General features: G+C 54.6%; 1 protein-coding gene across 4 annotated transcripts in view; it reads right to left on the bottom strand.

Moving 5' to 3' along the window:
* The window catches only part of Trim67 (tripartite motif containing 67), a 40,241-nt gene extending 19,378 nt beyond the window's left edge, over positions 1-20,863 (bottom strand). Inside the window, exon 1 of one of the 4 annotated variants that reach the window (XM_078023041.1) lies at positions 20,728-20,863. In XM_078023041.1, the coding sequence (XP_077879167.1) occupies positions 20,728-20,763 (36 nt within the window). In that variant the 5' untranslated portion in view covers positions 20,764-20,863. Of the gene's footprint in view, positions 1-17,445; positions 19,455-20,727 lie in introns of those variants that run through there. The other 3 variants (XM_078023040.1, XM_005320375.5, XM_005320376.5) reach the window with 3 other exon arrangements.
* Between the last annotated feature and the right edge of the window lie 203 nt (positions 20,864-21,066).

Below are 21,066 nucleotides of genomic sequence, written 5' to 3'. Positions count from 1 at the left end.
CTAGGGCACCCACTCTGCAAGTTTCAAGATAGCAAAGCCGTCAGCAGAACCTGGGGTGCTCCACGCCCACCCTCCACTGATAGCCACTGGCCACATGTGGCTCTTGAGCACCTGACGGGCAGCTAACCTGGCAGGGGAGCTGGATCTTTTTTTTTTTTTTTTTTTAATGTTTTACCTTCATTTTATTTATTTATTTTTTATGTGGTGCTGAGGATCGAACCCAGGGCTTCGCACATACTAGGTGAGCACTCCATGCTGAGCCGAGCCCCAGCCTGTGGGAGCTGGATTTTATATGCTATTAAGTTTAATATAGAGGGGAATAGATCTTGACCCCCATCCTTGTAGGGTCCAGGACCCAGGATACTTGACTTGGAAGGAGGCTCAGAAGGCAGCATTGTCCATAGGCCTGCAGGCATCTTATAAAGTAATCAGTTATTAGCATCCAGAGAGGGGCAGCACGCCCCTCCCCAAGGCACCCACTCAGAGCATGGGCCCACTGAGGCCAGGCCCGTTCCCTTCTCAGCTATCTTGGAACCCCAGACTGGTACCTTAGATAAGGATGCTTACACCTCTAGCGCCAGCACACTGGGCTCTTCCAGGATCCTACACATGCCCTCCCCTAGTGGCCATGCAGAGGCCTGGCTCCTTTCTCCCCTTGGGCTCCACCTCCTGACCTCATCTGAGCCTAAGGGCCTCCGAAGGTCCCACCTCTTCACATCAAGGGTCAGGGCTTTGACAAGGGTCTGGGGCTTACACACATTCAGGCCTGTCGCTTCCCCCAGAGGCCACCTCCCCCTACCTCTAGGGCATCAACGACAATTGTCTTTTGTCTTTGCACAAATGGAAGTTTAGGAATAGTCCCTGGTTGAAGAAGAGTAGAATGGTTGGTGGACCAGAGGCCTGTGCTGAGCCAGGTAGGTCCCAGCGGATTCGAATCCACCATCTTTGCTGGCGGGGAGACAGGTCATACTTGTGCCAGGCACCAGCATGGCTGTGCTCCAGCCAGTGCCTGCCTCCCAGCAGCCCTGCCTCCCCAGCACCAGCTGACCTGCTTCCCACTTGGCAAGGAGACCATGACCTTGGGCAGTGCCTGGCTAAAAACAGAGCCATCTTGTGGCTCAGTGGCCTACAGACTCACCACCTGCCTCCCCTCTGCTGCCTCTGCATGGCCAGAGAGCCCCCCAGCACAGAGCCTCCCAGGGCCAGTCCTGTGCTCAGTCGGGTGAGGGCCTGTCCCCTGATTAGCAGGCCTTGGCGGGACCCAGGTGGGCAGAGAGGGCTAGCAGCCATGGGGGTGTCCCCACAGAAACGCACTTGTCTTTCTTTCCACCCAGTCCTGTGTGTGGAATGATGGTAAGTCACCTCTCCTGGCCTGGAAGATGGCTATGACAGTCACACTGGGTCCCCAGGAGCGAGCAGCCTGGGGTGACTCCTCCTTGGAAACAGGAGCCCTCAACATGCCTCAGCCTTCAGAGCACCAGCTCTGTCTTCCACAGGGACTGCTGGGTGTTGGCTGAGGACCCTGAACACTAATTCCTCTCTGGCTGGGACGAAGACCTGGAGTCTGAGAGGTGAGGGGCTTGGCTTGCCCCAGTGGGCAGATCATAGCTAACTCTGAGAAAGACAGGAAAGGCTCAGGCAGAAGACACGCTCTGCTTCCTGGTTGAATGGGTCTAACTGAATAGCAAGGGGCAGTTAGTGGCTTCCTTGTCCCCGCGGGTTAGAATGCATCTCTAGGAGTCTGGATTGGGACAGTTTCTTCCTGGGTCCAACCAATGCCTGTTCGCCCCACAGAGCATCTCCACCAGCAGCCCCCAGAGCTGTCTGGGTTCCTCCCAGGCAGGGGCCTGGGCCAGTGTACTTCAAACCCCTGTAGGAGAGTCCTGGGAAGCTCCTTGTTTCTGTTCTGCCCTCCTAAGGTTGGACAAAAGCGGTGAATCTGGCCCACAGGATCTTACCATTATGCTTAGCAACACAATCAAGCCCTCCTTGATTCCTTAGGAATTGTCCAATGCTGGTCTACCATCTCCGGAGCTGTCTGAAGCGCCTTCTGGAACCCATCTCTGTTTGCAGTTTGGGGTTTTCTAGTTGATCCCCAGATGCTTGCCAGGGTCTGTGCAGGGACATCTGGGGCCCTTGCTTTCAAACTCGGTCCCTGATCACCAACATTAGGATATCAAAGGAGGTACACAATGTAGACACAAGGACCTTAGAAAAGCTGTGGGGGACTTATTTTCACATAGAGGAAGCTGAGTGTCTATAACTATAAAGGAGCACGTAAATGTGCTCTGTGTTGCCACCCAGTGTCCTGATGTAACTTGCATGTGTGCCAATGACACTCGCAGGTGTGTAGTCATTTGTCTTTCTTCCCACCTAGAGGGTGCTGTGAACTTGCCCAAGGTCATAGGGATAATTAAATGTCTTTTCTTTGTTTCCTGGTACTGGGTATTGAACCCAGGAACACTCTACCACTGAGCTATATCTCCAGTCTTTAGTATTTTTATTTTGAGACAGGGTCTCCCTAAGTTGCTAAGGCTGGCCTTGAACTTGCAATCCTGACTCAGCCTCTCGAGTCTCTGGGATCACAGGTGTGTAACCTGTGAAGGTCATTCTTATGTGCATGTGAAAGGGCTAGAGATGGGTGAACCATTACCCCAGAAACGAAAGGCACGGGGACTAAGTCAGTGTCCGGCACGTAACTGAGTTGACACCACCCACTAATGTTTGGAGGACCATGCGCCAGGTCCCCAGGAAGCCCTCCCTGTGGCACTGTCAGTCCCCCTGCTAGACCAGCAGCCCCTGCACCTGGAGCATGGCTGGGCTGGACTCAGACCCCACGTGTCCAACTGCTGGTGAAGATTGCTGCCGAGAGACTCCCCCAGGGCCCTGAGTCCCACACACCAAGAAGCCCCCTGGCTCTCTGCCTGGTTCTGTTCTTCTTTATGACAGTGTCCTCTGCTGTCTAGAGAGGCTCCAGGCCCTCAGCTCTGCAACCCAGACTGTCCATGTTGCTACCCTTGGGGACGTCACCCTTCCTCCACACTGGGTCCCCAGGCCACCTTGCTCTTCCCCTGCTGGCTGGGCTCTGCCTGCAGCACCTCCTGTTGGCCCTGCCTAGAGCTGCTGCCAGCACCCACCTGGGAAGACCCTTCCCAAGTGCAGCTCCTCCTGAAGCTTTGGCCATCCTCCCCAGTAGAACGTGCTTTTGAACGCCCTGAAGGGGGCCTGGCTCACAGGCCGTGTTTGCAGCCACCTCCATGCTGTGGCCAACTCCACACCACAAGCCAGTCCTGAGTGTCCCTGGTGCCATATTTTGCCTAAACCAGTGCTGCACCCCACAAATGCTTAACTTGACTTTGCTCTCCAATTTCTGAGCCTCCCCCACATTGGGCATGATTACGATGGCCAGGTGGACATTCCTCACCCTCTGTTCTGTGGCATCAGGCATTGGCAGCTCCCCATGCCCTGCAGACTGACCGGCCTTTCATGACTCTTTCTAGGTTAACTGCCACTATTGAGCTATTCCTAGTGCAGTCATACAGGAGGGCACTTCTAATGACCCTCCCTGCCCTTGGCTGTAGACCTGCAGCCCCTCTACCCACCCTGCAGAGCTGGAGCAGACCCTACCCCACCGGCAGAGAGCCGCCCTGTTTCCTGGTTTTCTCTGAACTGCGGGCGCTAGGCTCAGTCAATGCCCAAGATAAACACAGCAGCCTAAAGACTCCGAACCTCAGTGGCCCTTGCGGTGGAAGCAGACGAGGCAACAGGTCTGAAGGGGAAGCAGAGTAGGAGCCACGGTGCCACTGGAAGTGACTCACAGAGCTGGGAGGGCAGGTGGGCACACAGAGGCATCAGCAGTGACAATAGGGCCAAAGGGGATCCTGAAGAAGGCCTAGGAACAGACCCCTCTCCAGGAGCCCCTGGGTTCTCAGAGCCCCTAGGCTCCCCCTCCCGGAAGCCCTAGGATCCAGTCTCACCCTAGAGGGTCTGTCATGGAGTCCTGCTATAGGGCTGAAGCTGAGGGTCAGCGAGGGCTAGGCCCTGCACAGAAGTCCACTCAGGAGCAATGAGCTCAGGGGTCACCATGAGTGAGCAATGGTGGGCAGCAGGCCTTGCCATGTTAAGTTGGGTCTCAGGATCAGAGGGGTCTTTGGCAGGACAGGGGGTCCGGATTGGGGGTCCCTGAAGCAAAGCAGCTCAGGAGGTCAGCTCCTGTGCACTGGCTCCCTGAGAGGGCTAGGCTACGTGAGGCCTCCGCCGCGGCTGGCAGCACAGAAGATCGCCATCTGTGAAGACCCCCACCCTTCAATGCCCATCCAGGCTGGGCAGAGAAGATTCAGACCCACCCTGCCCGGAACAGCCGGGGTCATTCTGTCATGGGTGCCCTTGGCACACGAGCTCCCTGACACCATTGTTGGAAGGCCTAAGTGACACAGAGTTATCACCCCATGTCTGGAGCCAGAGTCTGCAGAGTGCCAGGGCTGTTCCTTCCAGGGACAGTCTGCTTCCTTGCCCAGGTCACCCTGGTATGGCTGCTTGACTCATGCGGCTTCTCATGCTGTGGTCTGGGTGTTTGTGTCCCCAGATGCACACACTGTATACAAACTCTCAAGGTGGTGGCATCAGGAGGTGGCCCTTTCAGTGATGGGGTTGTGAGCACTGGGCCTCTCCAGAGGCTCTGGGCCCTCATCAGAGCCTCAAAGAAGCCTTGGGCAGCTCCTCACCTTCCTCCCGTGAGTACCCAGGGTGCAGGTGCTCTTACCTCCCAGACTCCAGAGCTGCCAGCACCGTGATCTCAGGCTTCTACAGCCAAGAGGAATAAACTTCTGATGTTTAGGCCCCTGAGACGTGGCATGGTGCTTCGGTCCCCTGTGGACCAAGGTGTTTGCATCCATCTCACATCTGTGACTACTAGTTGCCCCTCCTGCCTCCCTTCTGCAAGGACCTTGGGTGATCACAGGGTCAGATGAGGAACCCAGGACCACCTCCCCTCTCAAGATGCTCCACTTTCACACATATGCTGGGTCAGAGGCCTCCTCAGCCCAGGGATTCAGAGGTGGACACCCTGGAGGCCGCCATCCTCAACCAGAGCCTTCCTCCTCAGCCTCATTCCCCACAAGCTCACTGAATAGCTCTGTCCACTGCCTGGGAGGACCAGCGCTCACAGGCCATCCTGTCTGGTGGCCATGGCAGGGCTCTTCCCTGGAGTCCACCCTGCTGGCAGCTGGCAGTCCCACCCCCTGGGGCTGCCTCGGGATCTCCTGCACTTCAGAGGGAGACACAGCCACATGCCTCCTTCCTCTGACCTTCCATGCTGGACAGCAGTCAGCAAGTGGTTCATCGTCCCCAAGGCCCAGGTTATTCCCATGTGAACAGAAGCGTGTTGAGCACCTTAGGACTCAGAAAGCCAAGTCCCCTCCCCTTCCCTTCTTTCTCTTGACTCTTTTCCTCCCAGGGCAGGCCACAGAAACTCTGACTTCCCTGCCCACCTGCCTCGGGCTAGCCAGAGAAATCCTCTGGCCTGCTTGCCTGAGAATGCACCAGGAAACCCCTTTGAGAGGGTCCTGCCCATGCTGGCAGGAAGGAGACACCTCACTGTGTCTGCACCACAGCCCTGCTGGACTCCCCTGACCACCAGCCTCACGGCAGACCTCTACCCACTCCCATTACTACACGCTGTCCACAAAATCCCCAAAGGACAGCTAAACACAGGGAGGTTTTGGAGGGTGTGTGTCTGGGGGGCCGTGGGAGCTCTACCTCCCCCCTCCTTGGACAGCATGCGTCCTTTGTAATAACCTTTATAATAAACTGTGAGCGTGAGCAAGTGTCTGCCTGGGCTCTGTGACCACTGGAGCAAGTCAATCAAACCTGGGGGACCCGGATTTATAGCTGGTGGGTCAGAAGCTCAGGGAAAGCAACCCGGGGCTTGGGGTCAGCACCTAGGTGGGGGTCCTTGGGATGGAGCTCTGAACCTGTGGGGTCTGACACTGACTGCCTCCAAGAAGGGAGGGTCGGAAGAGAAGAGCATTAGAGGACACCCAGCCAATGTCCACTGCAGAACTGACGGCATGCTTGCTGATGGGAAGAAACCACCACACCTTTGGGGTCACAGAATTTTGAGGGTCTAGTAGCAGATATGGAGTCTGGGTTTGCTGATGTGGCCTCCTGTCCAGGACTTTAGACCTGGCTTTGGGATCTCTCGTGGGCCCTGAGTGCTGAGGCAGAAAACACCGTGCTGACGGATTCCCTGTTCTAGGTGGCCAGTGGGTTTTTCTTGCTTGCCACACTGACTCGTAGGGGAGCTGATCGCGCCCAATCTGCTGGGTGAGGGTTAGCAGTGCCTGCAGAGCCTTGGCCTGTGCAGTGCCCTGGGGTGGCAAAGGCAAGGCCCTCCTCTCTGTGCCACCACTTCTCACCTTCTCATTCTGAGTCTCCAGATGCTGACTGCTCAGGCATCCCCCAGGCTGCAGAGGGCAGCAGCCTTGCTAAGGTTTTCAAGGGACCAATATGGATAGGTCAGCATCCCCAAGGACGTCTTCAGCTAACACCTAGGCTGAGGTAGAAACCAGGAGAGGTGGAGCCAAGGGACAACACCACCAGGAACTGGCTTCCCATCAGACAGGCCCAGGGCACACAGTGGCGTCTCACCCCGACCCTGGGGTCAGCTGGTGCCCAGTGATCCTCAAGAGCTCATCTGGCAGAGTGAGACCCAGAGTAACTGGCACACATTCCCTAGGGCCTGGGCTCATCAGGTTCTGCAGAAGTCAACGGAAGGGCACAGCTGGCACATGCTGCACAGCATGGCATGGCCACACCTCTGTGCCTTTGCCTGCTGCTCCCCTGTGGGTATGTCCCCCTTGCCTTGCAGGGACTAGTGGGCGTCCCAACTCACTTCAGTGCCCCTCCCTTCGCTGTCTTGCCTGGAAGCTGGCCCTCGGGGACCCATACCCACTACATCCTGCTGTGTGTAGTCTTGGAGAGGGAGAGCTTGTGGGTTCCAGCTTGGGATGAGGTACTAACGTGCTTCCAGTGAGTATTTGTTGAACAAGTGAGTATTTTCCTTGGGCAACATGTCAGGAAAGTTTCTGGAATGAACCAAGGGTCAGCAGCAAGAACCAAATTCCCCTTTAGCTTTGTGCCTGATGTGCAACGTGTATCGGAATGATAATGCAACTGACTCCTCTTATACTTTGGAGGTCACACTGCAAAAGGCCTCGCTTGATGTGAGGAAAATGTTCATTCATACATTGTTGGTGGGACTTTTTCCAGTAACCACTCTAAAAAGCAGTGTTGAGGTTCCTCAAAAGACGAGGAATGGAACCACCACTCTACACCACTCTACAGTATATATCCAAAAGACGTAAAATCCACATACTATAGGGACACAGCCACATCAGAGTTTACAGCAGCACAATTCACAACAGCCAAGCTGTGGAAACAACGAGACGCCTTCAGTAGATGAATGCACAAAGAAAATGTGGTAGGTCCACATGACAGGCTATTAGCTATAAAGAGAGTGACTTACGGATTTGCCAGTAAATGGATGGGCCTGAGAGTTTCTCTGATATGCAGAAACTAGTCCAAAAGAAGGAGGGAGTTTTAAAAAAATGCAAAGAAAGAGAGAGGGAAAGGGAAAAAAGTGGGAGAGAGAATTTCATCAAGATAGAGGAAAGATCAGGAGAGTAGATGGAGGGGATCAAAGAGGAAGAGGAAGGGATGGGAAAAGGCAGGGACCGTGGAATGGATCTGGCAGAACTTCTGTATGTGCAGCCTGGACGTAGCACAGTGGGTCCCAGCATCAGATGTGTCCACAGGACACTAATTAGAAAAATGAATGGTAAGGGGATTTTTTTCTTAAAGAGAGAGAGAGAATTTTTTAATATTTATTTTTTAGTCTTCAGCAGACACAACATCTTTGTTTGTATGTGGTGCTGAGGATCGAACCCGGGCTGCACACATGTCAGGCGAGCGTGCTACCACTTGAGCCACATTCCCAGCCCCAGTAAAGGGATTGAAGGGGGAATGGGGAGAAGGGAGGGAATGGGGACAGGTGGGTGGACCCTGAATCAGAGTGGGTTGAGTTTCACACCCTGATACCGTCAGGGTATACCCCAGGGTTGCATGTAACTAAAAAGAATTGAAAGAAAGAAAAGAAGGAGCAGGCCTCACCCATGGAGATGCCAGGAGGCAGGCAGGCCTGGGATGCTGTAGGCCCAACTCGACCTCAGGCCACCACCTGCAGCTTGCTCAGGAAGAGTCAGGTCTGTGCTCTTACCATTTTGCATTGAGAGAAGAAATGGATTTTAAGCAAAATCGATCTAGAAAAAGGTCTAGAACACAGAAAAGGAGTTGAGAGGAGACTTGGTGGTAGAAAGGACTGTCTGACCCTGGCAGAGCACCCACTCCAGGAGTCGGACCCCACGGGCAGTGTCTCTCTCTCTGCAGCTCCAGGCTCAAGGAAGAACTCCCCTGGCACAAAGTAGAAAACAGACCTAAAGACTGGCCAAGTGGAGTACATCGCAGGATTTTGAAAGTGTTTCCTAGTTCTTCTGCAACCAAAGGAAAACAGAAACGTTGTGACCACTGTCCAGAGCAAGTGGCAGAGGCTGGAGTGAGCTGGGAAGAGCAAGGCTGCCTGGGCTGGCCATGCAGAGCTGTTGCCTGCCACACAGAGGCTTCCAGCAACCAAGTGAACATCTCACCCATGCGGAATGCCCATTGCAGGTCACAGGGACATCCTGGCCTTCAGGCAAAAGAAAAGCAGCTCTATTTATTTCAAAAGGGGTTTAAGACAGCTTGTAAGATTCTATAAAATTTAAGACTGCATAAATTAAAAGGAAAAAAAAAACCCTTGGCAGCAGAGCAAAGACCCCTCACAGCTGAGGGAAAAAGAAGAAAACCTGTGTCCCTGGTGAGAAGTAGAAACTGTCCTGGGAGTGCTCTGACTGAGGCACCCACAGCTGGGACAGGGAGGGACAGGCAATGTGGGGAGGAAGAGGAGGTCAGGAGGCTTGACATGGCCCAGGAGGGAGTCGTGAATCTGAAGAGAGGTCAACAGAAATTACCCAAACTGCAACACAAAGAGACAAAAAGAAGAGTGTCCAAGAACTATGGAATGTTATCAAGCAATCTATCACACATGTCATTGAAATCCCAAAAGGATTAGAGAAATGATAGAGGGCTGGGGGTGTGGCCTCGTGAGAGCACTTGCCTAGCCTGATGAGGCACTGTGTTTGGTTCTCAGCACTGCATATGAATAAATGAATAAAATAAAGTCCATCAACAATTAACAATATTTTTAAAAATGATAGAACAATTATCTGAAGAGAGAGTAGACAACAATTTTGCAAAAATAATGAAAGACATCAAACCACAAGTCCAAGAAGTGGGGCGGGCTCCAGCAGGAGATGTACGCACGAGCATTTCGCCATTGCTGCTGCTTGCTCCTAACTAGAGTTCCCCTTTTATACCTGGTCTACTGCAGTAGCCTCAGATGAGTCTTCCTGTCCCCACTCGTGTCCCCCACCCTCCCTTCATGAACAAAGGCCCCAAGGACCTTCTAAGAACCACACCTGGCTCCCAGCTGAAAGCCCTCTGGGGGCTCCCCTGGCACCCGGTAGGACCCAGGGTCCACCCAGCCCTGCATTCCCTGCTCCGCCTGGTTCTGCTCCTGCCAGCCATTCACATGTTGGCCCACTTCTGCCCCTCAAACCTGCCACGCCTCTTCCCATCTCTGGTTCTAGGCTCCTGCTTCCCTTTCCAGCGTGCAGGGCTGGTCCCTTCTCCTCTGTCTTCAAGTCCTATCTGGAAATTTGATGATTTCCAACCTTCTCCACTGTTGAAATATCTTTGTCACATTATCCTTACCTCTGTCTAAGTACTTGCCACCATCAGAAGGCACCTAGCCTATTTACCCATTAGTTGTTTTTTTTCTTTCTCCTGTGACCAGATGTTTGCCCTTGTGGGAGACGATTCCTTCTACAACCAGGTACTTACGCTTGTCTCTGCAAGGACACAGGTGCTTCCTGGCTTCTCTGTAGACCCAAGAAGTACTTAGGTGGGTTAAAAAGCAAGTACTAAGAATAAGGCCATGATGGCGAGACCCACGGTCAGCTTGGACTATCACAGCAAGTGTCAGAGGTGGCATCTGGTTCCCAGGAAGCACAGCTCCACTGATTGGCAACCCCACTGAGCAGAGCAGCCAACCTGCTGAGCAGCCAACCTGTGGAGCCATTGGCCTCGGCTCTTCATTTTAGTGGCCCACCTACCATCATTCCTGGTCATTGCTTTTCTGGTTTTGTAGCTACCATCTAAAATCAAACTATAAGCCAGGACAAGCAGACTGGGCGAGCACAGGGTTTGCCTGCGCTTCCTGACCTGGCTGTGACCCGGTTCTCAAGCCACCTGCTGTCTGCACAGGTGCTCCAGGCGGGTGCTTCCTCCAGGTCCAGTCCCTCCTGCAGTGGCCATCTGTCAGGCAGACCCCCAGCACTCCTGGTCTCCTTCCCCCCTGGCTCCTGCCCCTGCCCTGCCCCTCCTGTCCTCTGAACCTCTTCCCTGTGACGCATGTGAAATGGGAAGAGTATTTGCTCTCTTCGCCCGCTCCGGCCCCAACCCCTGTCCTTTTGGCTTTAAACGGGGTGTTTTGCCCACCCCCTTCTGATTTCCTTTCTTGCTGCCCATTCCAGTTGAAGGAGAGATTGTGCCATGTTTGTCCCCACCATTCGGGGAAGACAGACATGGGCACACCCTGTCCCATTCAGCTAACCCTGTTTCTTCCACATGTAATGACTCCTCCGCAGACACCATGTGGATCTACTGTTAGCCCAACACACACTTGGCCTTCTGCAGCGTCTTGCTGTTCAGCATACACCCTGGGGCACAGTGGAGGCCATCTTTCAATATCAACCCAGGGCTTGCTGTGCAAGTCTAGAGAGCCCTTCACCTCAGGTTTCCTCATCTGCAAAGTGACAGGGCCACTGTTCATAAACTCCACCATCCAACAACGGACTATACAAAACAGGAAGTCCCCCACAGAGCCTCTCCCTGTCTGCCTGGATGCTCTGGCCCAGAGGCCCCAGATTGTGACCCCATAACCTCTACCATCACCCCCGCAGTCCCCTCAAAAGTGGATAAGGCAGACCCCACTGCTTTCTAGAGCAACAGACACAACAAACAGGAAATCCAAGCACAAACAGCAGACAACTTTCTTCTCCATCCCAGGGAGCAGCAAAGAACATGTGTGCAGAGTTCCTTCCCCAGGCCCCTGCCCTCTGCCTTGGGGATCCCTCAGCTTTGCAGCCGCTTCCCACCCTCTGAGATTGGGAAGTCGAGTGCCTTCTTGACTTTCGGGTTCAACACTCTGGGTTGCCCTGGAGTCCACTCCAAGGAATGTGGCCATTTCTCAGATGAACTGCAGTCATGGGCCCACATCCTGCAGCCCAGCACACAGTTCCTGCAGGCGTCTCCAGTGCAGACCCTGGGTCAGCAGGACTGCTCTGGGTTCAGAGCCCTGCATTCCCATAAGGCAGGTGCTGAGACTGGCTCTCTTGGGAGAGGGCTAGTCTGGAGGTGCTGTGCTTGCATCTGCAGTGTCCCCAAGGCTTGTCCATGTGTTGAAGGCCTGTCCCAGCTAGTGGTGCTCCCACAGGTGGTGCAAGCTGAGGAGGCGGGGCCTAGCTGGAGGAGGTAGGTCACTGGAGACAGGTCCTCTAGACAGCATTGACCCCAGCCGCTTTCTCTCTGTCTCCTGTCTGCTACAAGGTGAGCAGCCCGCTCCACCAAATACTCCTCACCATGATGTTCTGCTTCACCAAAGGCCCAAAGAGATGGGGCCAAGTGACCACGGACTGAAATCTCTGAAACCATGAAACAAAAATATTCCTTCCTCCTTTAAGATGATTCTCTCAGCTACTTTGTCACAGCAATGGAAAATGGGCAAATGTTTTTCTATAAAGAGACAGATAATATTTTCGGTTTTACAGAACACCCATTTCTGATGCACCTATTCAACTCTCCCCAAAGCAACTACGACTAAAAGTAGCCATAGGCAATAGAAAGCAAAAAAGCATGGCTGTGTTCCAATAAACCCTTATTTGTAAACACAGGTGGTGAGCCTGTGTGCTGGTGATTTCCTTAGAGTGCCTCAGAGAGCATGAGGTCCCTCCCGTCTAGAACACTCCGCATGATTGGCTCTTGCAGTCAGGGTGATCATCAGGAATGTACACCTACAGGGAGTCTTTCCACTGCAGGCTAAAGATGTGGAGAACCACGGTACACACTATTACCATACTCATAACTGGTGACAAGAGGGACCTCCTGTCACACACTTTGAGGCTGACTTCAGTTCCAAACTCCTCGAACTCTCAAATAGTCTTCAAAGACAAGAGGAAGGCCTTTAAGCTGTGGGTTCTGGCCTCTCCAGTACAGTTTCCCAGCTGTGTGGGGCAGTAGGGAAGAGGTGGCTCTGAGGGCATGACTTGAGCTCTCTTTCCAGTGGTGGTTCCTGCAGTGCTGACCTTGGTGCCCAGGACCACCATGGGCACATCTCCAGGACTGGCAGCCCTGCCATGGGCTCTGAGCCAGCCAGGCACATAGAGCCTTCTTTTCCCAGAATTTCAAAGTCAGTGAAAGGCTTGGCTCCCCATCACCCCAGGCTCTGCCTCAGAGTGCACAGACCCCAGGCCAGTGGAGGCAGACAGGCTGGAGCCCCAGACGTCCTGGAGGTCACTGGCCAACGTCTTTTCTCTCTCTAACTGTTTCTAATGGCCACCCAACCCCACTCCAAAAGACCGCAGGTGGACCTTGGAGACCCTGAAATCCAAGAGGAGATACAGGACAGCAGAGCTGTACGTGTTAAATCGATTCTTGAGGGGAAGAAGGCCCCTGACTAGTTAGGAATATGGACGTCTAGATACTTGTGATCCCCTCTTAAAAACAGTTCTAACAAAAATGTAGTGAAAGTTGTAGACAACAATTATTAGAAGTAAGACAGTGCACGCCAGTGCTTTACCCTACTGTCCCTGTCCTTGTGAATTTTTTACTATTGACATAATTTTGCTGTTGGGAGAAACAACAGGATAGGCAGTAATCTGGAGATATTACTCAGACCTAAAAGATGGATATCCTTTGATATAGCACTAGCATACCTGCTAATCTAACCCGAGGAAACAGGAGTGTCAGGCATGGGTTTAGCAGAGAAATGTCCAGCACAGCTGAAGACTGAAACCTCTGCACAGCACTAACATATTGATTAACTAAAAAATAACCCTTCAACAGAATAGCGCACAGCCATGGAAAACCATATTATCATTAGTAAAGAAGTTTATATTGCAGTTTGAAGAAAAAAGAGAGTCGAAGCAATTCCAGAAGGAAAAAAAAACTACCACATTAGAAGTGTTCTCTCTGAAATTAGAATTTGCAGATGACAATTCAGGCCACATTTCTCCCTCTGTAATTGCAGTTTTCAGGAGAGGGCCCTACTGGTAACATGGGGCTGCAATCGTTGGAGTGAGTCTCCCACGGCTGGGCGCAACTGGCCACAGCTCAGCCTTGCTATGCATGTGTGGTCTTTCTGATGGTGGAGGTCTTTCCTGGAGGCTTGAAACCCCTCAATACTTCATCTACAGAGCATGCTGATGGTGCTGGGAAGCCACGGCCCCTGGCACATCCTCCAGGCTGGAGGGAAGTCCCATCTCTCCTGAGGTCTTCAGGCTGAGTCATCCCTCACTCCCGAGCGGCATTCCTGGGGCACCAGTGAGATGCTCAATGCGCTTCTGTGGAGAGGCCTAGCCCGTGTCCCACAACCTCAGCTGGGAACAGTGTCCTTACCTTAACTCAGGGCCAAACATCTGCACCCAGCAGCCAGAGTCCCCTGAAGCACAACTTTCAGATGTGATCGAGGCCTGTGACAGGCTAGGCCACAGTGACCTTCCCCCTGGCTTAAGGAGAAGCAGAACTCTGCCATCAGTAGACAAAAAGGCAATGCTGTCTGCTGGGAAGCGGTGGTCCTCTCACCTCTGGGGTCTTCTTCAGGTCAGAAGCTCCTGGAAACGGTTAATCCTCTTCCGGGGGAATCAACATAGAATCTGTTTAGCCAAGATCTAAAGATTTCCACACTGTGTTTAAAAGATGATTATCTACCTTGCTTTGGAACAGACCTGGTGTCCTAGTCGGAGAGGAAATTGGGCAAAGGGAGCCTGTGGGGAGGCTCTGCAGGGAGGCTCTCCTGGCCCAGGAGCCTGGGGTGAGTGCTGCTGGCAGCCAGGAGGTCCAGTGAGGAGCCGGGGTTTCAGACAGAAAACAAGAACCCCGAAGATGTTAAGGTTCACAAGAACCTGGACGGCCCAGGTGGGCATGTGACGTGCCGTGTGACGTGCCATGTGCAGGCATTCATTCAGTAGCCACCCTCACTGCTGGGATGGCCCTGGTGCCTACTCCAAAGCTAAGCCATGAGTTCCCCCATGTGTCTTTTCATGTCTAGTCCCTGAACACCACAACACACGCTCAACAACCTCCCTTTCTGTAGGAAAACAATGGCGGCAGCACCTGCCTGCAGTCATGAACACAAGCTCCCCAGAACTACCTCGCAGTGTCCGGCTCCATTCATGAGGATGTGGCTGTCCCTGAAGCAGCAGTGTTAGATACAAAATTCAGATGCCAGAATCTGCACAGTCACATTCCCACAGAAACCCTGCCCACTCCTGAGCTGACCCCTGGCTGCTGCTTCTTCTCATGCTGGTGCATTGTTAGTTGGGGAGAGATTTTATACATTGACACCAAACTGGGGGTGACCACTGAGTCTCCCTGCATGGTTTTGGTTCTTGGCATGACAGCTCATTATCTACCTCTTCCATGCAAGATGCTGAATCTCTCACAACTACAAAATCTCACATCGACTTTCCTTCATTTCTAGTCCTCACTATTCTGAACACTTCAGTGGCAATACCCAAAATTGGTTTTGGCTCTCTAGGCTGTGAAAATGTAACAGCTTGTGAAACCAGAATGTGAGATTTAGAACTCATGTTTCTTGTCTTGGTAATTGATCACAGCCTTTTTACAATGATTTCTTGATTTGTAAAATGATGTCAATTCATTTAAAAGATGAAACAAGTAAGGCATCTACAATTCCTGCATAGTATATGTAACAAAGGGCCATATGGAAAAAAAAAAAAAAAAAAACGAACTTAAGGCAGGTGTCCCCATTCAGCTCGAGGCTATGTGGGAGCTCACCACAAACAACCCCAAAGTTACCCGCTCACATTTTCTCCAGATAACCAAGTCAGTGAGGTCAAAACAGCACTCAGGCTGCTGCCCTGCAGCTTTCTGCAAGTCCTCTGATTTGAAGTGTCAGGACTATAAAAACAATCCCACTTAATGGGTCGGGTAGTATGCTGGAGGCTAGACCTACAAAACTGTGCTTAATCCACCCGCAAGGATCCACTTAGATTTTACTTTCAAAACGTTTTAGATTAAAATCACCTAAACTCATTCAGCTAGTAAATTGCAGGCTCTAGAGAGATCCAGGGCTGCGCAACCTCAGAGCAGGGTTTCTCACCAGCAGCACTGTTGGCATTTGAGGCTAGGTAAGTGTCTGGGGACTTTGCACTCTGGCTCTCAGCAGTCTCCTGGCCCATGTTTCCTTCTTACTAATGAACTCCTGAAGGTTCCCAAAACAGTTGGGTAGGGTGGGGCATCTGCACATGGGTCCCCCTGAGAACCACTGCTCTAGGACCAGGGACTTGGCCCATTCCCTCCTTTAGATCCACATGCAAATCTCCCTCTCCAAGGGGGATTCCTCAACTGTTCCCTATTTGTTTCTTCAATTTTTTTTATTTTAAAATGTTAAATTACAATAACAACACATGCTCATCATAGCAGATGAAATTCTATATAGTAACTATGTATATTTCATATTCATACAAACAAATCTGTACAGAAACAGTTGTCTCTTCCTCTCTTCTGTGTGGCCCTTTCTGCCTGTTCCCAATTGGGTGATAAGATAGCCTTGGAAAATTGTTCTATTTTCCAATCAAAACACATACAGTATTTCCCATTGGATGGTATGGAGACCTCTTACCTCCTCTAGAATGAGCTTACTGGAAAGAGTTCATGAATGAAGGTACCAAGAGCCCAGGAGCATTGGGGAACCTTGAACAATAGGCTCTAACCTGCCCAGCCCAATTTATGGCCTCTAAAGGTAGTGAATCTAGGTGCCCACTGGGCCTTTGGGTGGGAGATTAAGTATTGGTTAGAGCTGACTCCAGCCTTGCCTTTGGGGCCTGGTGAAGGGTCTAAGCAGATATTAATGGTTTCTTCTCTTTCTTGAAGTATAAAATAGGAAGACAAGCCAGGTGCTGTAGTGCACACCTGCAATCCCAGAGGCTTGGAGGGCTGAGGCAGGAGGATCGCAAGTTCAAGCCCAGCCTAAGCAACTTAGCAAGACACTGTCTCAAAATAAAAAATTTAAAAAGGTTTGGGGATGTAGCTCAGTGGTAAAATGCCCCTGAGTTCCATCTCCAGTGCCAAAACAAAACAACCAAAAAACTGTCAGCATAAGTTTCTGGGGTTGACACTCAGCTTCCTGCTGCCAGCAAGTCCCAGGGGAAGGAGGCTGTGGAGAGGTGTGCCTTGTCCCCTTATTAAGAGATCACCTATGACTCCACCTCTCTCCCACTGGCCAGTGGACTTGGCCCATTCCCTCCTTCAGATCCACATGCAAATCTCCTTCTCCAAGGAGGAGAGGGAGGTAAGAGGTCTCCATACCATCCAATGGGAATACTGTATGTGTTTTGATTGGATACAGTCCCAGGCAAGAGAGGGTCTCTGGGGAAAACACTCCCTTCTTGAAAGGGCGCACCTCCAGATGTGCCAAGGAGGCATCTGCCCTCTAGGTTGAAAGGCATTTTGAGGACAGAAGGTGCTGGAGAACAACTGAGGGTAGGAAAATTCCTGCTCTGGAAGACAGGGTGTCCTGCTGAACAGGCAACAGTGCATCCCTTCAGGCAGGGCTGGGGTGCAAACTCCCACCTTAGAGCAGATTTTGAGCAGGAAGGCCCCAGACAGTTTTCTTCAGCCAGGTGGTAATGTGCACTTTAAAAATGCATTTATTTTCAAATGGAGGGAAGACCCTATTTGGCTTAATTGGGAGGGGCCTCCAGGGTACCTTACTAGCCTCTGGGAGTGAGAGCCCTGCTTCTGCAATTGGGGTAGCTTATATACAATCTCAGTTTCCAGTGGGAGGGGACTTAGTGAGTCATTTTCTCATATCTTTTCCCAACAGCTCAGGGTACCTGATTCATAAACACGGGTCAATAGCTAATTGCTGGAATGAATGAATGAACGAGGCTGTTCCTGCGTGGCCCTAAGGCTAACCCTCTGCCAACTTTGCACCAGAGGCCAAGGGTCCCTCCCGTGCTGCGCCTGGGCGGCGCTGCCAGCGCTCACCTTGTGCTGTTTCCACGTGGCCCCCAGCGGCTTCACCTCATGCTTGCCATGCCGGCCCTCTTCTAGACACAGGTAGCACACCGGGCTCCGGCAGCTCACGCAGTACATGCTGTAGTTCTCCATGTCATGTTCCGGACACGTGGGAAACTTCCGGGCCGCGCTGGCCCCAGCGCCCCCTGGACTTTTGCAGCCGCTGCCGGTGCTGGGGGTCGCGGCGACGCTGGGCGGAGCCGCTGCCGCCTCAGGTGGCGCGGGCGGTGGCGGTGGCTGCACCAGGCGATGCTTGGCGAAGGGGCCCCGGGAAGGGTGGCACTTGAGCTGGCAGGCGGCGCAGTAGAGCACGTCGCACTGCTCGCAGAGCGCGGCTGCCGGCTCCGGCGGGGTGCGGTCACACAGCTGGCAGACGGCCACCGCCGGGGCTGCAGACGCCCCCGGCGCGGTCCCGCGTCCCTGTTGGTACCGCTGCACGATGGCTTCCAGTAGTCGGTTGCGCTGAAAGCCGCGCAGGCCGCGGTGGTCCAGGGAGGCGCTGCGGTGGCACTGCGGGCACGTGATGGAACTGGAGGAGGACGACAGGGAGGAGCAGGCGGCACCTCGGGCAGCCGCGGCGGAGGAGCCGGGGGGCGCCGGCACCATGGGTAGTACGCGGACCCCGTTGGGGGACTTGAGGCTCGGGGTGTAGGAGCCATAGCCGCTGTCCGTCTCGCTGTACAAGCTCAGCTTGTCTGCGTGGTCCCCGCCACCTGCCGCTCCGCCGCCCAGGCCGCCCGCAGCGTTTGCGCTCGCGCCGCCGCCGCAGGCCGCGCCGGCTGCAGTGTCTTGATCCGGAGGGGGCGCGGCGGCGGCTCCACCCCGGGAAAGCAGGAGCGGTGGGGACAGGTGCTGCTCGCCGTCCGGGGTCTGCACAGCAATGGTGCGAGCGCACGGGAGGCAGACATTATGGGAACAGGGCAGGATGATGGGCTCGCGAAACAGGGAACCGCACACCGGGCACTTCAGCTCCTCCTCCATCGCCGCTCCCGCAGCCTGAGCTGCTCGCGGCCGGGGAGGAATGGCCAAAGCTTCGGAAACGGGCGGCGGGGGCCGAGTGTGGTCAGCGCCGGTGAGACGGAAGGCCTGGGCATCACACGGGTTTGCCTCCTTCACAAACTGGGGCACGCCCCTCTCGGTCCTGCGGCCAACGCCCTAAGACTCCTGGGGGCTATGGAAGGGAGGGGTCCTCACCTCCTACCCACAAGGCTCCTGAACCAGCTCCTTCAGCCTGCGGCCAGAGTCCAGAGGTTGCTGGCTGCTCTCGCGGTGGTCTGCAAGGAGCTCCAGGAGATGAATCAGCAGCGCCTCCGTCGGCTGCCGCGCGCCTCCTCTGTACACCGGACCAGCGGTCGGCTGCGGTTGGCCAGCTCCGTTTCAGCTCCTGGCTCCGCGGGGCGGCTGTCCCGAGTCGTCCTTCTGCCCCGGCCCCGCCCCTATCGGGCGCGAGCGCAGGCCGCTCCGCCCGGGCTGGTTCAGCACTACGAGGTGGCGGACAGCGGCTGCCAGCGGACAGTGACCGTGGGGTCCCAGCTCCCGCGTGCGCAACGCGGGCTCGCCCGCCGGGTCCGCTGTGCCGGGCCACCTCGGCAGCCCCTCAGCTGCGGACCGGCCAGCTGCTCCCGGGGCTACCTCCCCGCGGCCGGCGTTGACCCTCGTCCCTAGCTCGAAGCGGCTGCTCCTGCGGCGCCCCTGACCTTGGCCGCGCGACGCTGCGGCGGCGGGCGGGGGGCGAGCGCCCGCTGGCTCGGGAATCCCCTCCCTGCCCCGCCACCTCCCGCGCCCGCCGCGCCGCGCGCCCAGGAGTTGTAATTTCCCGAGCCGGGAGTAACAGGGCGGAGGGGGAGGCGCCAGCTCAGCGAATAAGGGCTCGCATCTCGCTGCTGGGAGTCAAGGGGCAATTCGAGGATTTCGCAGGGAGGATCATTGTTAATAACAACCCATTATTTGCATGGAGACTGCATCGAGAATTAGCACGACGCCCTGCCCCGCCCCGCCCTGCCCCGCCCCTGCCGTTCTGTCCCTGGTCCCGGCTCGCCAGAATACAAGGGCAAAAACCAAGCCCTAAAAGGTCAGCCGTTTAGAAAGGTACCGGCGACACGGCTTCCTAAGTCATGATTAAGCAAAAAGAAAAAGAAAAAAAGCCAGTCACAAAATGTCGGACAACCTGGAGCCAAAGGGCGAGGTTTTACATGTGAATCCAAGCACAAGCCATTTTGCCTCCTCGTTTCGATCCGGAGTGCTCGTCCGCGGGCAGTTCGGGGTCTGCACCCCAGACGAGAACGAGTGGGCTTTGCAGAACCGGCTTTCTGGTCCCACCAGAGCAGGCGCGCGAGCAGCCTCGGCCGGGCACCGCGCGGGGTCGTCCCGGCTGCAGGGCGGCGGGAATGCGAGGTCCCCCCGCCGCCGGGCGGTTCCGACTCCACCGCGGGGTGGTGCGGGCGCGCCCGGGAAAGGGCTGGCGCGGGGGCTTTGGCCACGGAAGTCCGCGCAGGCAGGAAACCCATGCAAATTCGGAAACCGTGTTTAGAAACGTTGTGCCCGCGGAGCAGCGCGGCGCCCGGCTCCCCGGTACTCCAAACAAAGACCGCAGGCCCGCGCCGGCGTCAGCGAGCGGGTCGGAGTCTGCCAGTGCGCGGCGAGCGCGGCGCCGCTGCGGCCCGAGTAGGAGGAGGCGGCAGCCCTCTCGTGGCCTGGAGTCTCGGGAGGGGAACGGCCCACGGGGAGGGACGCAGCGCTGCGCCCCAAAGAGACTCAGACCTCGGAAATCAGGACTCCCTGGGGACACGGCGCCCGCCCTAGCAGCTTGCTTAAGCTTTCCCTGTCTGGGATCATAATAAACGCACGCATGGGAACCAAGTGTGATCTTTGTAAACACGGGCGCCGCGGCTTCTGTGTGCGTCTTCAGTTCAGCTTTACCCCTGCTGAGCAGCTTGCTTTGGCGGCAAAGTTCAAGAGCAGGCCGACCTGAGGCCAGATGGACACCATACTGGACTAAGCAACCTGGCTCAGCAAGCCCCAGACATCAGTATCCCCAGTGGGAGATGGTGACAACCCTGTCCTAATGGGCCTTCTGTGATTGGAGCCCCATCCTGCCTGCAATGCTTTGATAAGCCCAGGAGAAAGTGGCCTCCTGCCTGCAATGGTTTGATAAGCCCAGGAGAAAGTGACCGTGGAACCCAGAGTCACCAAGTGCAACTGAAGGCACTTCAAAGTGCACTTTTTTGGTGACTCAAGCAGGACTTCACTCACCCAGCCCAGCTCTCTGGTGACTTCAGGGGAAGTCATGCCTCCTGTAGTTCCAGGGTAAACAGGCTGGTCCCTGACCACCACTCTACTTGACTCCTGCTTTGTCACTTTCGCATCCAGGACCACACTGCTTGGGTTTGGGTAGGTGGCCTCCTGAAGGGCACCCTGTGTAAGCCCCTCCTTTGCTCAGGCTGAGCATGGTTTTGTCACCCCTGAGGAGGATGCTTATCTAACACATCCAATTCCTGCACCTGTGCATTCCACGTGCGCCCTCAATCTGTGCCGCCCCATTTCCACAACCTGAACCAGCTGTGTACTGCACAGTGCCTAGGGCTTTGCCTC

This window comes from Ictidomys tridecemlineatus, chromosome 10 (genome assembly GCF_052094955.1).
Source record: "Ictidomys tridecemlineatus isolate mIctTri1 chromosome 10, mIctTri1.hap1, whole genome shotgun sequence".
In the NCBI taxonomy this organism is placed as follows: domain Eukaryota; kingdom Metazoa; phylum Chordata; class Mammalia; order Rodentia; family Sciuridae; genus Ictidomys; species Ictidomys tridecemlineatus.
Note: the sequence above shows the minus strand (reverse complement) of the source record. Positions and strands in the feature narration are given on the sequence as shown.